The following is a 15,650-nucleotide window of genomic DNA, read 5'->3' as shown; positions in this document are numbered from 1 at the left end:
TAAGAAAATATAATCTTGTTTTCTATTGAAGAAACTATGGGGAACCCGAATATAAATAGCCTAAAATAAAGTACTGAGGCCACTTGTCCGAGTAACACATATGGGTACTCTACGGGTTGTCTGCCTATCCATGTTAATATGAAAAGGTGGGCAACAAGTAACCAAAAGGCTGCTTGTGATAGCGGTCGGAAAGAGTTAGACTCTTTCTTCGAGGTGTTTAGGAGGGGCATCAAGAATAAGACCAGTATGGCTGCTACTAGGGCGATTACCCCTCCTAACTTGTTGGGGATAGATCGCAGAATGGCGTAGGCGAATAAGAAGTACCATTCTGGCTGAATGTGTGGGGGAGTCACCAGTGGGTTTGCAGGAATGAATTTCTCTGGGTCTTTTAGGGCGCCAGGAAATAGGAGGGCTAAGCTAAATAGTGCGGCTACCAAAAGAATAAACCCGACTGTGTCCTTGGTCGTGAAGTAAATGTGGAAAGGGGCCTTGTCATAGTTGCTTTTGAAGGCAAAAGGGTTGTTGGCTCCTCTGTTGTGGAGGAATACTAAGTGTATAACCGCTAAGGCTGCTATTATAAAGGGGAAAAGGAAGTGAAAGGGAAAAAATCGGGTAAGGGTGGCTTTGTCGACGGAGAATCCCCCTCATAATCACTGAACTATAATAGTTCCTATGTAGGGAATTGCAGACACTAAATTTGTGATTACTGTGGCAGCTCAAAAGGACATTTGCCCCCAGACTAAGACATAGCCCATAAAGGCGGTTAGGATGGTAACCAAAAATAGGATTACACCAACTTTTCAGGTCTCAATCTTTTTATAAGACCCGTAGTATAGTCCCCGTCCTATGTGGCAGTACATACAGATAAAAAAGAGAGAGACGCCTTTGGCGTGTACATATCGTAAAAATCATCCATAATTTACATCTCGCAAAATGTGCATAACGGATGAAAATGCTAAGGTAATATCGGCTGTGTAGTGCATTGCTAGGAATATTCCAGTCAATATTTGAACAACTAAGCACAGCCCTAGTAGAGAGCCCGAGTTTCACCAAATGGAAAGGTTGGAGGGAAGGGGGAGGTCAACGAATGTACTTTTCAGAATTCGGAAAATTGGATGTTCCTTTCGTAATGGAGCTGCCATAATTTTAATCCTTATATATAATAAATGGTAGTATATGTAACACTTATAGTTATGCTTTTTGGAAGGACTTTAGTTTTTTATAGTCTCTCGCCATACTATTCAGCATTAGGGTTGGTAGTTTTTTCGGTTCCTGGGTCCTTCGTCTTATCTTTCTTAGGTAGGTCATTTGTACCCATTGTATTGTTCCTTGTTTACATCGGAGGAATGTTAGTCGTGTTTCCTTACTCTAGCGCTATATCGCCTGAGCGGTTTCCCTCAGTAAAAAATTTAGGGGAGGTTGTTGGGCTTGTCTTTCTTTTTTCTTCCTGGGTTTTTATGTCTTTTGATAATTTTCAAGACCTGAAGAATATTTTTCATTGTTTTGTTAGAGGCGAGAGACTAGTCGGAAGAAACACCTTTTACAACAGGGGTGGCGTCTTGGTCATCTTAGGTGTTTTTGTGTTGCTTGTAGCCTTAGTTGGAGCTTTGATAATTTCTCGAGGAATCGAAAGAACAATAATTCGTGCTATCTGGTTATGATAAGATTAAAAGAGAGAGAGCCAGTATTACTAATACTGAGGCCATTGAAGAGAGTATATATCGCTTAATTAGCCCTATTTGCCCTGCTTGGCTAATCTTAGAAAGGGCGGTTGAGGTTGGTGCTATTCCTTGAGGGCCAATTTTTTCTTGCCATCCTCGGTCTAGCGTTCGGGAGGAGAAAAAGGAGAGCGCGAGCCTCATAGTGATTATTGAGAGGTGTACAGCATCAACGAAAAATCACTGTGATGTTGTGGCTGAGTGGGCATTTCTCCCTATTGAATTAGAGGTCGATGATATTAAGGACATAAAGAGGGCAGCTACTCCTATTATGGGTACTATGAGCGGCGTGCCCTTTGCGAGCGAGGTAACATTAAAAGAGGGGGGAGCAAATAGCAATTTTGAAAAAAATCATCCGCTTGCTATTGTTCCTGTGGCAAGTCGTAATAGGGCGTTTTTGAGGTTAAATTTTTCTTCCCTATGGGAGAAAGGGGAGCTACAAGAAGGTCTTAGGGAGAAGCAGAAGAAGATAATTCGAAAGCTGTATACTGCCGTAAGCATTGTCGCCACTATTCTTAAAACAATTCCTAGGAGGTTTAAAACTCTAGCTCTTGTGGCCTCTAGTATTAGGTCCTTAGAATAGAATCCTGCTAAGAGGGGTGCCATTAAGGCAAGTCTGCCTAGAATTAAACAGGAAGATGTGACAGGTAAGAGCTTTCTAAGACCTCCCATCTTTCGAAGATCTTGTTCGTCCCTCAATCTATGGATTACCCTTCCAGAGCACAGGAATAACATGGCCTTAAAAAAGGCATGAGTGCAGATGTGGAAAAATGCTAGAGCAGGTTGTCCAATGCCTATTGCAGTGACCATTAGTCCTAGCTGTCTTGTGGTGGAGTATGCTATAATCTTCTTTATATCGTGTTGGGCGATGGCGGTTGAAGCTGCGAATAGTGCTGTTGTTCCTCCTAAAATCAAAACCAGTGAATGGGTAATAAGGGGAGAGGAAAATAATTCTCTGGTGCGGACTAAAAGGAATACTCCGGCAACTACCATGGTAGAACTGTGTAGTAGAGCAGAAACTGGTGTAGGGCCTTCCAGTAGCGCTGGCAGCCACGGGTGTAAGCCGAATTGGGCTGACTTTCCAGCTGCAGCTAGGATAAGCCCGAACAGCAAAAATGGCAGGAGGGGAGTTAGATTCTCGTTGGAAGAGAGTATTTTTGTCAAGTTTGACGAGTTAAATTTAAGAGCTGAAAGGGCCATAAACGTTATAAGTCCAATATTTCCTATTCGATTTGTAATTACGGCTTCTAGTGCTGAGCTCCTTGCGTCGTTTCGGGTAGTTCATCAGCTTATAAGTAAAAAAGAGAGAAAACCACCCCCTTCTCAGCCTAGGAATATTAAGAATAGGCTTTTTGAGCAGGTTAAAATTAACATTTTTAGCAAAAAAATAGTTAATAACCGGAAGAAAGCGCTTCTTTTAGGGTCTTCTGTCATGTAATAAAATGAGAACTCCATGATCGATCATGTAACTATTAGGGCCACTGAAAGAAAAACTAGAAAGTATTGATCATAAATAAAATTAAGTGAAATTTTTAGGGGGGTGTTTCTTAGCCACAAGGAGAGAGTGATTTTTATTCTCTGAATCCTGTTTTTACACGTGACTAACAAGGAGAGCACGGATAAAAAAGCCAGTACCTTTAGAATGGCCATTGCAAATGGACCTCTTTTATACTCTATGGTTTCTTCCTTGTCTTTATTAACACTTAAACAGGCGCTAGTGGTCTTTATTAGTGGAAAATTTACGTTTCCCTTGGAAAAGTAAGACTTAGAAAAGAAAAAAATCCTCCCCAGAAGAATTGTAAGTATTCCTAGATTTAATGAAGAAATTATAAGTGACGGAGATATAACCATCGAAAACTCAACGGATTCGAACCGCAGGTCTTTGGGCTTAGCAGGCCCAAGACAAACCTATAGATTTCGGATTTAAGCCAGAGTTTACTGGCGTCTTCAGCTCCACAGGCTGATGCTTTTCTTAAACTACTTTAATCAGGCAATTAATGCTGAAAAAGGATTTATCATTATAAGTATTAAGGGTAAAATATGAAGTGCGGCGAATAAATGCTCCCGTGAAAAGGAGGAAAAAACTTTTATAATTCTTGTAAAAGGTGTTCCTTGTTGCGAGAGCTGAAATATCATTAGGGAGTAGATGGCTCCAAACACTTGTGCGAAGCCTACAATGGGAAAGAGTCATACGGACCATGAAATAAGTGAAGATAATATAAGTATTTCTCCTATTAGGTTGGGGGAGGGAGGTAATCCCAATTTGGCAGCACACATTAAGAGTCACCAGAGTGTTCTTAGAGGAAGAAGAAGCTTGAGGCCTCGTGTTATGGCAAGTGTTCGGGTTCCTCTTCGCTCGTAAACGGTTTTGGCAAGAGAAAATAGGGCAGACGATACCAATCCGTGGGCTACCATTAGCATTAGGGCTCCTTTCATCCCTCAACTTGTTTCTGAGAATATGGCAGCTGCAACTATTCTCATGTGCCCAACTGAAGAGTAGGCTATTAGAGCCTTGAGGTCTGTTTGCCGGACACATATAACACTAGTGATTAGGGCTCCCCAAGTGCAGAACACTATGAGGGCTAGGGAGAGGGCTTTCATAGATATGGTTGAAAATAAGGCTATTAGTCGCATTAGCCCATAGCCCCCAATCTTTAGTAGAATTGCCGCTAGAATCATTGATCCTGCAACTGGAGCTTCAACATGTGCCTTTGGAAGCCACAGGTGGAACCCGTACACAGGCAATTTATTAAAAAAGCAATTTATTGATAGGGCTCATCACATTGTTAATGACTCAATTGATCCGTCGTTTGCTCACAGTAGTTTTACTTTTGGTATTGATAGGGAGGATCTTGATATGTATATGGCTATTATGGCAATAAGTAGTGGAAGAGAGCCAAACAGCGTGTAAAACATAAAGTATAGTCCTGCTTGGCACCGTTCCATTTGTGCCCCCCACCGTGTTATAAGGATCAGGGTGGGTATTAGGGTAGTTTCGACCACGATGTAGAACAGGATTAGCTCTAGGGATGAGAAGGTAATTATAAGGGCCCCTGTGATTACAATAATCATAATTATAAAAACACGGCTGCCAAGGTCTCTTCTTTTTTTCAGTTGTCCCTTTCTTGCTATTAGGGCTATTGGAGCCAGCCAGCACCTAAGTATAATAAGAGGTGCGGAGATAGTGTCGGAGGCTAAGATAGAAGAGAGTTTGTGTCATGAGGCGGTTCAGTGGTTATTTAGAACAATTAAAGATAACAAAGACAATAGTGCACTCTGAAAAATTGCTCCTGCTCATAGCTTGTTCCTGGGAATCAAAAGAGTGGTTGTGGCCATACCTACAGTAAACAGTATGAGGGTAATCATTATTCTAAGTAGGAGTTACTCTGCTCATTCTAGGCCCCCTTTTATTCACTCGAAGACTAATCCGAGTGTCAAGATAACCATAAAAACCATTGAGATTGGAATTAAGGTGGAGGGGGGAGTTATCAGCCTAGCAGCTGGTAAAGGAAAGAGCAGTGCTATTTCTAGGTCAAACAGCAAAAACAAAATGGCGACAAGAAAAAACCGGAATGAAAAAGGTAATCGGGCGGATTTTAGCGGATCAAAGCCACACTCGTAGGGGGAGCTCTTTTCTCTATCCCTGGTGCGTTTAGGCAGGGCATGAGCAGCCAGTCCAAGCACTACGGCTACTGCAATGGTTATACTAAACAAGAAGATTATAGTTGTCATTACTTATATATGACGTGGAGAAGTGGCACGATAGGAATGCATGCGGCTTGAAACCGTTTGATAGAGGTTTCTTCCTCTCTTCTCTTTAAGCTCCTCATCAGTAAATCAATCAATAAAGGACAAATCATACTACATCTACAAAGTGCCAGTATCATGCGGCTGCTTCAAATCCAAAGTGGTGATGGGTTGAGAAGTGGCGGCCTGCAGTCCGAAATAGGCATACCATGAGGAAAGTTGTTCCTATAATTACCTGGAGACCATGAAATCCTGTAGCAACAAAGAAGGTGGAGCCATAAACACTATCGGCAATGGTAAATGGGGCGTCAATATATTCTCACGCCTGAAGCGCGGTAAAATACCTACCGAGAGCCACTGTCAGAAATAGTGCTTGAATAGATTCAGTTCGATTCCCTGCTAGAATTCTGTGGTGGGACCATCTTAAAGTAACTCCTGAAGATAGAAGAACGCCTGTTTTTAATAGAGGAACTAGGAAAGGGTTAAGGGGGGTTATTCCTCTCGGGGGTCATGCTACCCCTATTTCAACGGAGGGGGCTAATCTTCTATGGAAGAAGGCCCAAAAAAAGGCGAAAAAAAAGCAAACCTCTGAGGTTATAAATAGGATCATGCCATATCGCATTCCCTTTTTTACAATAGCAGTGTGTCTGCCCTGAAAGTTGGCCTTTCGAATTATATCGCGTCACCAGTTAACCATTTTTGTTATTAATAATAAAAAGCCTACTAAAGTTAAATTAGTCTTTTGGGTATGGAACCATAGGACATTGCCTGAAGTCATCATTAAGCCTCTAAATGCTCCTGTCAAGGGTCATGGGCTTTGGTCTACTAAATGATATGGGTGTTGATGAGCCATAATTTAAATGTTCTGTTGTAGGTAGAAATGAATTAGAGCAGTGAATACATATGCTTGGATGCAGGCTACTCCTATTTCTAGCACAAATAATAAAATAAAAATAATAAGGATTGGGACCCTAATCATCAAACTGGAAGAAAGTAGCCATATAGCTGTCGATAGAAGAAAAATTAGCAAGTGGCCAGCTGTGAGGTTAGCAGCAAGTCGTAGGCCTAGGGCTATGGGTTGCGCAAATAGACTTAGTGTTTCTATTCAGACCATTAATGGTATTAGTGCGCTTGGTGTTCCCTGTGGAACCAAATGGCTTAGTCGGCTTTTAAATGCAAGGTAGAAACCTAGAATTTTTATTGCCATTCAAAGAGGAAAACCTAGTCTGTAGGTCAAGGATATGTTTCTTGTGGGCCTTTGAAAAGCATAAGGGGGAAAAAGGCCCAAGACGTTAACAAGTAAAATAAGGACGAAGACTCCTGCTATTAAGCCTGCCCAAGGGGCAGTTTTAGGTCTGGTTTTCTGGAAAATCATTTCTAAGATGTTTCTCCGAAAACCAAGCCAAATAGATTGGAATCGAGATGGGGCCCATTTTACGGGGTAAATAAACACGAGTCAGGATAGGCAAAATGCCATGGAAAATACATTCATTGGAATAAAAAACAGGGTTTCTGGGAAAAACTGACCCAAAATTCTTGCTGTTATAGTCATTGTCAATTAGTTGTGGTCTTTTTTAAAGTTAAGGAAGAAGAGGATTGACCCGCGCTGTTAGGTGGAAAGCTATTTAATAGTAAGGAAATGACTATTAATACGGAAGCTCAAATGAGGGAAAAGTTTACGATTCATCAAGCAAATTCTAGTTGTGGCACTCCTTAATAATAGGTATTAGCTAATTTCTTTTAAATTAAGAGTCTAAAGCTTTAAAATAAGCTAATTAAGGGGTGTTATTCTTCTAAGTATTGAGTAACTCAGTTTTCAAAGGTATTAAATGGCACAGACTCTATAACTATTGGCATGAATCTATGGTTAGCCCCGCAAATTTCGGAGCACTGGCCATAGAACACTCCTGTGCGAGCTGCAAAGAATGTGGTCTGGTTGAGGCGTCCTGGGACTGCATCCATCTTAGTTCCAAGGGAGGGAACAGCTCAGGAGTGTAGTACATCTGCAGAGGACACTAGAACTCGTATGGGGTTTTGCATGGGAAGGACCAATCGGTTGTCCACTTCTAATAAGCGGGGGTTACCAAAGGAAACGTCTGAGGTAGGTACCATATAAGAGTCGAATTCAAGGTCTTTGAAGTCCGTGTACTCGTATCTTCAGTATCACTGATGACCGAACGCCTTAATAGTCAAGAAGGGGTCTTTAACCTCGTCCATTAGGTAAAGGAGTTGGAGGGAAGGAAGGGCAATTAAGATTAAGATTAGAGCAGGAATCACTGTTCAAATTGTTTCTAACTCTTGTCCCTCAAAGAAAAATCGGTTAGTATTAGAGGATACAAGCAAGGAAACTAACCCATAAAAAACTAGTATTGTAATGAGGGTAAGTACAATTAATGCATAATCGTGGAAGTATGTGAGCTCCTCCATAAGAGGGGAGGATGCATCTTGTAGACCAAACTGTGCTCAAGTTCCCATTAATACTGGAGTAGCCTTAGTCTTCCTACCAAATTTGAAGAGTGTGTACGGGAGAGCCCTACCATTAGGGAGAGGCCTATGCTTGCTTCGCAAGCGACTAGAGTCAAAACGAATAAGTTGAATGTTGTTTTTTGAGGGACCCCTGTTTTTTTTTTTCAAATCGCAATTCCGATAAACAAGGAAATAAGGAGTAGCTCAAGGCATAATAGAATGGATAGGAAATGGAGTCGTTTTAAAAGGATTCCCATAAGTCCTAGGTAAAACATTGATAAAATAACTATAAGCAGGGCGATTTCAAGAGTTTTGGGGTTGAACCAAAACCATCTGAGCCGAAATCAGAGGTTCTCCTTAAACTAACTCTTTAACTGACACTTACTTTACAATAATTATGGTAGAGGGTGTTTCATCGAAGGTGTGGTGAGAAGGGGGAAAGGAGGTGTATTGTCACTCTAGTGAGGCGTGTGAGAACTCTGGGGTGATTCCTTCCCGTTGAGAAGCGAAGGCCTCCCAGATTAAGAAGAGGAAAAATAGCATAGCCACTACGGAGATGGTTGATCCAATTGAGGAGATAGTATTTCAAAGTGTATAGGCGTCTGGATAGTCTGAGTACCGTCGTGGCATTCCGGCTAGACCTAAGAAGTGTTGAGGGAAAAAGGTTAAGTTGACTCCAACAAACATTATGAAGAAGTGAACCTTTCCTCATAATGGGTGTAGGCTATAACCAGAGAAGAGGGGAAACCAGTGAGTGAAACCAGCGAAGATTGCAAATACAGCCCCCATTGAAAGAACGTAGTGAAAGTGAGCTACCACGTAGTAGGTATCATGAAGAACAAAGTCAATGGAGGAATTGGCAAGAACAATACCTGTGAGTCCTCCTAATGTGAATAAAAATACAATCCCCAAGGTTCATAATAAAGGGAGTCTTCATTGTAGATTAGACCCTTGGAGCTTTGCCATTCATCTGAAAACCTTTAATCCTGTTGGGACAGCAATAATCATTGTGGCGGCAGTGAAGTATGCTCGTGTATCAACATCCATCCCTACTGTAAACATATGGTGGGCCCAGACAAGGAATCCTAAAACTCCTATTGCAATCATGGCATAAACCAACCCCAGGTATCCGAAAGGCTCTCGCTTACCAGAGTAGTGAGCTATAACGTGTGAGATCATACCAAATCCCGGTAAGATAAGAATATACACCTCGGGGTGTCCAAAAAGCCAGAATAGGTGTTGAAATAGAATTGGATCTCCCCCTCCTGCAGGGTCAAAGAAAGTTGTGTTTATTTTACGATCTGTGAGAAGCATTGTAATTGCTCCTGCTAATACTGGAAGAGAAAGGAGGAGCAAGAAGGCAGTGACAAAGACGGATCAGACGAATAAAGGAAGACGATCCAAAGACATCCCCGGTGTCCGCATATTAATAATTGTTGTTATAAATTTAATGAGGCCCAAGATGGAAGAGGCACCGGCCAGGTGAAGGGAGAAGATTGCTAAATCAACGGACCTACCGGCGTGTGTTATTTTACTAGAGAGAGGAGGGTAGATAGTTCAGCCAGTTCCTGCTCCTTTTTCTACTCCTGCGGACGCTAAAAGTAATATAAAAGAAGGGGGAATAAGTCAAAAACTCATATTTTTCATGCGGGGGAAGGCCATATCTGGCGCACCGATCATTAGTGGAATGAGTCAATTCCCAAATCCACCAATCATTATTGGCATTACCATGAAGAAAATCATGACTAGCGCATGTGCGGTAACGACCACTTTGTATATCTGGTCATCTTTTAGCAGCGAACCAGGTTGTGCCAACTCGGCACGGATAATCACACTCATAGCTGTGCCTACCATGCCAGCTCAGGCCCCAAAAATTAAATAAAGTGTTCCGATGTCCTTGTGGTTAGTAGAAAATAATCATCGTCTTAGTTGCATGTTTTTAATTGAAGTGCTTACGTTCTTTGCATAGACACTCTCTCTCTGGTCCTTTCGTACTAAGAGAGACCTTAACGTAGATAGAAACTGACCTGGCTCTCGCCGGTCTGAACTCAGATCACGTAGGACTTTAATGGTCGAACAGACCAACCCTTAAAAGCTTCTGCACCCTTAGGATGTCCCGATCCAACATCGAGGTCGCAAACCTTTTCGTCAATGTGAACTCTCAGAAAAGATAACGCTGTTATCCTGCGGTAACTTGTTTCTTTGATCACCTTAGTGGATCATTCTTTCATTTTGATTGTAGAACCGTAATTCTTTTTATAGTAATATCTTATTAGCGGAGGGTCTTCTTACTCCGCGTTGCCCCAACCAAAGCTTTTGCTAAAATGTTTAAAACTTACTGTTGGATAGGTATATTAGTTAGTCACAAGGTAAGTGTGTTAAAATTTAACTTCCGCTTAAAAGCTCCACAGGGTCTTCTCGTCTAACCGTTTTATCCCCGCCTCTTCACGGGGAGGTAGTATTAAGGGCTATAGAAAAAATGTCATTTATTTCCCTCTTGCCATTCATACTAGTCTCTAATTAGGAAGACAATGATTATGCTACCTCCGACGGTCAAGATACAGCGGCCGTTTAACCTCTAGTCACTGGGCAGGCAGGACTCCCCAGGCTTTAAATTTTGGGGAGCGATGTTTTTGGTAAACAGGCGAAACCTTATTTGCCGAGTTCCTTTTCCCACTTTTTTTATTTTTCTTCTCCTGAGTTGGAAGACGACTTTAAAAAGAGGATTTTTAGTTTCAATGTTTTTCTTCCATGGTTAAAAGCGTATAAAACGCTAGGTATAGTTATCTTACTTATATTAACATTGTCTCTTCTGATTACAGAATGTCCCAATAATTTGTAGTGTTAGAGATGATTGCCCAAAAATTTTTAGCTAGCAAGAACAATTGAGCTTTAACGCTTTCTTGTTAAGTGGCTGCTTCTAGGCCTATTCCTTCGAGAATAGCTATTTTGGGGCTTGTTGTCTTTAACTATCAATGTTGGATTTTTCCATTGTGGGCTTTAAGCTTATCCTTAAGGGCCTAACCTCTGCTTAAAAATTAAAAGATTCTTTTTATAATATTAAAGGAGTTTTATTTTTCTTATAGAGGCTTAGCTCAAACTAATTTTTTGGGAAACCAGCTATCTCTGGGCGCGGTTAGATTTCACATCTAATCTTCCCTTTTTTTCCACTATTGCAACAGTGGGGGTATCCTTCTAAAAAGGAGGGAAGATTAGCTCGCCCAGTTTCGGGATTAGACTAGTTTTCTTATATTTCTCGTTAATCCATTATACACAGGTCACAGGTTTAGTCTTTCCTTTTTTAGGTTTGTTTAATTATGGGTATTTCATCTTTCCCTTGCGGTACTGCTTCTTTTGGTTAAAATAAGATTTCAAATGAATTTACTAGAGAGTAAGAGTGTTTTCTATTTTATAGAAATTTATTGTTTGGATTTTCTATGCACCTAGAGTCATAACTTTTCTATGTAATTATATATAAGGGGAGGGTAAGGGGTATTGCAAGAGTACTCAACACAGTGGAGACCGAACTTAATCATGCCTTTGGGGCGAGAGGTGAAATTATTGTCCTATTTCGCCATGAGGCGGATCTAATAATGTGTTGGGGAAACAGAAATAAGCTAGTTTTAAACGAAATTCGGAGATAAAAAAAATAATCTTGAAGATTTCCAATTATCATAATAGAAGATAAAATGATAAAATTTTTGGCAACCAAGAAATAAAGGGAGGTAAACTTTAGGATAAACCCGGTTAATGGGGGAAGGCCTCCTAGAGAGAGCATCACTAGGAGAACAAGAGCAACTCTAATTGGTGAAAGCTGAGAAATAGTTTTTAAGTGTCCCAATGTGGAGACCTTTAAGTGGTCAAACAATAAAAACAAAGAAGTGTTAATAATTAAGTAAATAACTAACATAATGATCGCAGCGTTAAAGGAGTAAGCTGATGTTATGACTAATCAGCCCATTTTTCCTATTGAAGAGAATGCTAAAATCTTACGCACTTGCGTCTGATTTAGCCCTCCCCAGCCCCCTATCAGCACAGAAATTAACCTAGGTGTTATAAGTAGGTAAGAAAAACCTAACTGGCTAAAATAAAACATTAGTATTAGAGGGGCTATCTTTTGCCAAGTGGCTATTATTAGCCCTTGGAAAAAGGGCAACCCTTGTAAAACATCTGGAAATCAGAAGTGGACAGGGGCAAGGCCTATCTTAAATGCAAGGGCTATTCTTAGGCAAATGGAGGTTACCTCTTTAACAGGATCTAGGATTGATCATGATCCCGTCAACCAAGCTTGTCCAAGGGCGCCTTTTAGCAAAAGTGCAGCCCTTGAAGCTTGAACAAGAAAGTACTTATTGTCCGCCTCCACTTTTCGTGGGGAGAATCCTGAGCAAAGGATTGGAACCAATGCTAAGGTTCTAAGCTCTAAGCCAACTCAGATAATGAATCATTTTTCGGAAGAAACAACGATTATAGTCCCAGAGACTACAGTTACAAATAAAAAGGTAGACACTATTTGGCGCATAGAGCTTGAAGGGAATTTAACCCTTAAATCTAATTATCAGCTAGACACCTTAACTTTAGGGGCAAGCTCATTAAAATAGTGGGAGGGATATTCCCAGTAAGGCCACTAAAGCCAAAATCGCACACAAAGCCCCTATTGAAAGGGGGAGGTACCTCTTTCATGTTAAGAACATTAACTGATCATACCGGAATCGTGGGTAGGCAGCTCGAACTCACAAAACAGAAAACAGAAAAGTGGTCTTAATACCAACTATTATGATTCTGATTGGAAACAATTTTTTTAGCGGGGAGGGGCCGCCTAGAAATAGTACCACTGAAAAATAATTCATTAGTATAATTTTTGCGTATTCGGCGATAAAAAATAGAACGAAGGGTCCTCCAGCGTACTCCACGTTATAGCCCGAAACTATTTCAGATTCTCCTTCTGTTAGGTCAAATGGTGCTCGGTTTGTCTCTGCAAGAGTGGAAACGAATCAAATGTAAAATAGGGGCAAGCAAGAGAGAGAAAATCAGGAAAACTCTTGGGTGTTCATTATATATGTGAGGTTAAATCTTCTAGAAAAAATTATAAGGGATAACAAAATTAGTGCCAGGCTAATCTCATATGAAATCGTCTGGGCTACTGCTCGTATAGCTCCGAGGAGAGAGTACTTAGATTTTGAGGCTCAACCAGAACCTAGGATAGCATAAACAGAAAGCCTAGATAGGCCCAGTACTAAAAGTAGGGAGAGTTGTAGGTCCAAGGTAGGGGTGTGCACGGGCATAAATTTCCATAGAAGTAAAGCCAAAGCTAAGAATAGTAGAGGGGAGAAAAAGAACAAATAAGGGGAACTGTTCACTGGCTTCAACTCTTCCTTTATAAAGACCTTCATTCCATCTGCAAAGGGTTGTAAAAGCCCAAAAGGCCCTACTACATTCGGACCTTTTCGAAATTGCATATAGCCCAGCACCTTTCGCTCTACTAGTGTGAGAAAAGCTACAGATAAAAGAATCGGGATTAAAAATGAGATGAGTTCTAATATTCTAAATACATACACCATAGAGCTAAAGAAAGGAGTTGAACCCTTGATAGGAAAGTTTTAGGCCTTCTGCATTAACCACTTTGCTACTTTAGTGCTTTATCTTAAATTTTCACCAAGACTGTCTGATTGGAAGTCAAAAATACTGTTGTATTCATAAAGCTAAGCTAGTAAGAAAAGGAGTCTAACCCTTGTATATGGATTTACAATCCACCGCTTATTCCCTCAGCCACCTTACTTTAAAAAGAGGCCTAGTTAAACTTATAACTTTGGGTTGTCAGGCCAAAATTGCTGGTTAAACTCCAGCGGCTTCTGAAAGTAGAGGGAGGTTTTTATCCTTCATTCCTGGGGTATGAGCCCAAAAGCTTAGCACTTAGCTTACTCTACTTATATATAATAAAAAATTTCAAGGCATAGCTAGTTAGTAAGTTTCTCCTTTACACGGAGACCACACTCGTGCAATTCGAGTTGTTTTGAAGCTTTGGCAACGTCCTAGTTGATCTAGGGATTTGCAATCCGAAATGTTAGTTACACTACAAAACCCAAGGACTAAGAAGTTTCCAATTCTTGTTTAAAGCTTTGAAGGCTTTCAGTTTATTTAACTTAAGTCCTTTAGTGGTTTTAGTTTAATTGAAAAACGTTTGCTTTGCAAGCAAAAGTTCTAAGTTAAAGTCTTAGAAGCTACAGCTGAAAGAAGGAGTTGAACCCTCGTTAAAAGATCCTAAGTCTTTTGCATAACCACTTTTGCTACTTCAGCCTGGGAAGATAGGTATTTATCCTATTATTTCTTGGTTAACGGCCAAGCGCTTTTACATTTAGCTACAGCCCAAGCTAATAAGGATTAGTTTAATTGGAAAAACGAAGAGCTTTGACTTCTTCTGCTTGGGTCCATTCCCCACTCCTTAAATTCAAGAGAATAAGGCTTACCTTACATTGCAACTCCCAAAGCTGCGGTTTTTTATTAAACTTTCTCCTGAGGTTCTTCATTATATATTATTTAGAGTCCCCCCCCCCCCCCCCCCCCATATGCAAAAGAGGTAATACCGAGAAACCCGAACGACGAAGGAGAGAGGGGTGGGAGCTGTGATGGGGATTCTTAGCCTTGAGAGGGAGTTTACCCTCTCTCCTGGTTTACAAGACCAAAGCTCTAGTTGTTGAGCTTTCAAGGCCTTAAGCTCCTATTGAGATTTTAACTCAAACTTAAGAGCGTGAAAAGCTCTTGGTTGTGTTTCAACTATAGGGGCATTTTCGCGTCCGGTGTGCCTATTGTGTTACGACTTGTCTCCCCTTGTGTAATCTTAACTAGGCGAGAGTGACGGGCGATGTGTACGCATTCCAGAGCTCTTTTCAGCCCCATTCTCTTAGTGGGCCTACTGCTGAATCCAAATTCCGAGGGGTATTTCATCCCTCCTTCCAACTGGTTTGTTCAAACATTGTAGCTCACCTATCCCCAACTTATAGGCTGCACCTTGATCTGACGTCCAGGGTTCTCCCTTAAAGTCAACTTTCTCAAGAAGTAGACTTACGACGATGGTATACAAGCTGGTGTTACAAAAATTGGTGAGGTGGATCGTGGGTTATCGATTCAATGGCAAACTCTCCAGGGAGGTTTGGAAAACCGCCAAATCCTTTGAATTTTGAACTTTAGGGGTGTTACACTTCTAAGTATAACAGGGTATCTAATCCTGGTTTAGGCCTTAGATTTCGTGGCTTCAAATGCTTAATTTGGGGGTAAGGGTATCGTGTGGGATTAAAATTATACCGCTAGCCCAAAGCTACAACCAATGAACTTTTCTAACACCCTTTTCACCGTACTATTTAACTGTAGGAATTACGTATAACCGCGGTGGCTGGCAACGTATTTTACCTCCTTTATACTTCCCTTGCTAAATCCGGATTTTTCTGATTGTCTAATATTTAGCACTGCAGTTGAGCAGACTCTCTTGCTTAGTGTCGTGGGCTCATCTACTTAGTGCCTGATACTGGTCTTCTCTTTCCCTTTTCTTCTTTCCAGGTTTTAGGGAATAAGATTCTATTTCACTGGTTCGCTAGTGGACTTGCATGTGGCACCTCAACAGTAGTTAAGATTGGGACTAGGACCAAATCGGCTGCTAAGGGAGGGACTTTAACTCCCTTTGAAGCATTTTCAGTGCTGTGCTTTAATCCGTTAAGCTACCTTTGC

At 41.0% G+C, this 15,650-nt stretch overlaps 13 protein-coding genes across 13 annotated transcripts, besides 32 other annotated features; 1 reads left to right on the top strand and 12 right to left on the bottom strand. All coding sequences in view use genetic code 9, as the record gives it.

Moving 5' to 3' along the window:
- Positions 1 to 1,142, bottom strand: CYTB (cytochrome b). The gene has a single exon. A coding segment is annotated over exon 1 (1,142 nt).
- Positions 1,143 to 1,163: 21 nt separating this feature from the next.
- Positions 1,164 to 1,173: a promoter.
- On the top strand, positions 1,167 to 1,664 carry ND6 (NADH dehydrogenase subunit 6). The gene has a single exon. It carries the CDS (start codon positions 1,167 to 1,169, stop codon positions 1,662 to 1,664), a length of 498 nt encoding a protein of 165 aa, NP_006976.1.
- On the bottom strand, positions 1,656 to 3,569 carry ND5 (NADH dehydrogenase subunit 5). Its single transcript has one exon. The coding sequence runs from the start codon at positions 3,567 to 3,569 to the stop codon at positions 1,656 to 1,658; it is 1,914 nt and encodes a 637-aa protein (NP_006975.1).
- Positions 3,570 to 3,637, bottom strand: a tRNA (tRNA-Ser).
- Positions 3,638 to 3,706, bottom strand: a tRNA (tRNA-His).
- Positions 3,696 to 5,084, bottom strand: ND4 (NADH dehydrogenase subunit 4). The gene has a single exon. The coding sequence runs from the start codon at positions 5,082 to 5,084 to the stop codon at positions 3,696 to 3,698; it is 1,389 nt and encodes a 462-aa protein (NP_006974.2).
- Positions 5,085 to 5,099: 15 nt separating this feature from the next.
- On the bottom strand, positions 5,100 to 5,450 carry ND3 (NADH dehydrogenase subunit 3). Its single transcript has one exon. The coding sequence runs from the start codon at positions 5,448 to 5,450 to the stop codon at positions 5,100 to 5,102; it is 351 nt and encodes a 116-aa protein (NP_006973.1).
- A 3-nt stretch (positions 5,451 to 5,453) lies between these two features.
- Positions 5,454 to 5,463: a promoter.
- Positions 5,464 to 5,466: 3 nt separating this feature from the next.
- Positions 5,467 to 5,531, top strand: a tRNA (tRNA-Ser).
- Positions 5,532 to 5,535: 4 nt separating this feature from the next.
- Positions 5,536 to 6,318, bottom strand: COX3 (cytochrome c oxidase subunit III). Its single transcript has one exon. It carries the CDS (start codon positions 6,316 to 6,318, stop codon positions 5,536 to 5,538), a length of 783 nt encoding a protein of 260 aa, NP_006972.1.
- A 3-nt stretch (positions 6,319 to 6,321) lies between these two features.
- ATP6 (ATP synthase F0 subunit 6) lies at positions 6,322 to 7,017 on the bottom strand. The gene has a single exon. It carries the CDS (start codon positions 7,015 to 7,017, stop codon positions 6,322 to 6,324), a length of 696 nt encoding a protein of 231 aa, NP_006971.2.
- On the bottom strand, positions 7,008 to 7,175 carry ATP8 (ATP synthase F0 subunit 8). Its single transcript has one exon. It carries the CDS (start codon positions 7,173 to 7,175, stop codon positions 7,008 to 7,010), a length of 168 nt encoding a protein of 55 aa, NP_006970.2.
- Positions 7,176 to 7,246, bottom strand: a tRNA (tRNA-Lys).
- Positions 7,247 to 7,250: 4 nt separating this feature from the next.
- On the bottom strand, positions 7,251 to 7,940 carry COX2 (cytochrome c oxidase subunit II). Its single transcript has one exon. The coding sequence runs from the start codon at positions 7,938 to 7,940 to the stop codon at positions 7,251 to 7,253; it is 690 nt and encodes a 229-aa protein (NP_006969.1).
- On the bottom strand, positions 7,940 to 8,233 carry ND4L (NADH dehydrogenase subunit 4L; the record flags this gene model as incomplete). Its single annotated transcript has 1 exon — positions 7,940 to 8,233. A coding segment is annotated over one exon (294 nt), but the record flags the coding sequence as incomplete, so codon positions are not given.
- Positions 8,234 to 8,235: 2 nt separating this feature from the next.
- Positions 8,236 to 8,302, bottom strand: a tRNA (tRNA-Arg).
- A 10-nt stretch (positions 8,303 to 8,312) lies between these two features.
- Positions 8,313 to 9,866, bottom strand: COX1 (cytochrome c oxidase subunit I). The gene has a single exon. The coding sequence runs from the start codon at positions 9,864 to 9,866 to the stop codon at positions 8,313 to 8,315; it is 1,554 nt and encodes a 517-aa protein (NP_006967.1).
- Positions 9,862 to 11,391, bottom strand: an rRNA (l-rRNA).
- On the bottom strand, positions 11,392 to 12,450 carry ND2 (NADH dehydrogenase subunit 2). Its single transcript has one exon. It carries the CDS (start codon positions 12,448 to 12,450, stop codon positions 11,392 to 11,394), a length of 1,059 nt encoding a protein of 352 aa, NP_006966.1.
- Positions 11,400 to 11,409: a promoter.
- Positions 12,451 to 12,519, bottom strand: a tRNA (tRNA-Ile).
- A 1-nt stretch (position 12,520) lies between these two features.
- On the bottom strand, positions 12,521 to 13,489 carry ND1 (NADH dehydrogenase subunit 1). The gene has a single exon. It carries the CDS (start codon positions 13,487 to 13,489, stop codon positions 12,521 to 12,523), a length of 969 nt encoding a protein of 322 aa, NP_006965.1.
- Position 13,490: 1 nt separating this feature from the next.
- Positions 13,491 to 13,492: a sequence feature (ND1 mRNA start site).
- Positions 13,493 to 13,563, bottom strand: a tRNA (tRNA-Leu).
- Positions 13,564 to 13,631, bottom strand: a tRNA (tRNA-Gly).
- A 5-nt stretch (positions 13,632 to 13,636) lies between these two features.
- Positions 13,637 to 13,707, bottom strand: a tRNA (tRNA-Tyr).
- A 6-nt stretch (positions 13,708 to 13,713) lies between these two features.
- Positions 13,714 to 13,783, top strand: a tRNA (tRNA-Asp).
- Positions 13,784 to 13,857, bottom strand: a tRNA (tRNA-Met).
- Positions 13,856 to 13,867: a promoter (put. promoter).
- A 6-nt stretch (positions 13,868 to 13,873) lies between these two features.
- Positions 13,874 to 13,947, top strand: a tRNA (tRNA-Val).
- Positions 13,945 to 14,011, bottom strand: a tRNA (tRNA-Cys).
- Positions 14,012 to 14,081, bottom strand: a tRNA (tRNA-Trp).
- A 2-nt stretch (positions 14,082 to 14,083) lies between these two features.
- Positions 14,084 to 14,154, top strand: a tRNA (tRNA-Ala).
- Positions 14,154 to 14,225, bottom strand: a tRNA (tRNA-Leu).
- Positions 14,226 to 14,297, bottom strand: a tRNA (tRNA-Asn).
- A 6-nt stretch (positions 14,298 to 14,303) lies between these two features.
- Positions 14,304 to 14,374, top strand: a tRNA (tRNA-Gln).
- A 1-nt stretch (position 14,375) lies between these two features.
- Positions 14,376 to 14,445, bottom strand: a tRNA (tRNA-Pro).
- Positions 14,446 to 14,566: a sequence feature (control region).
- Positions 14,455 to 14,464: a promoter.
- Positions 14,473 to 14,492: a tandem repeat.
- Positions 14,567 to 14,637, bottom strand: a tRNA (tRNA-Thr).
- A 4-nt stretch (positions 14,638 to 14,641) lies between these two features.
- Positions 14,642 to 14,712, bottom strand: a tRNA (tRNA-Glu).
- Positions 14,700 to 15,577, bottom strand: an rRNA (s-rRNA).
- Positions 15,578 to 15,650, bottom strand: a tRNA (tRNA-Phe).

Source organism: Strongylocentrotus purpuratus, mitochondrion (assembly GCF_000002235.5).
Source record: "Strongylocentrotus purpuratus mitochondrion, complete genome".
Taxonomy (NCBI): domain Eukaryota; kingdom Metazoa; phylum Echinodermata; class Echinoidea; order Camarodonta; family Strongylocentrotidae; genus Strongylocentrotus; species Strongylocentrotus purpuratus.
The sequence above is the reverse complement of the archived record's forward strand: the minus strand, read 5'-3'. Positions and strand labels throughout refer to the sequence as shown.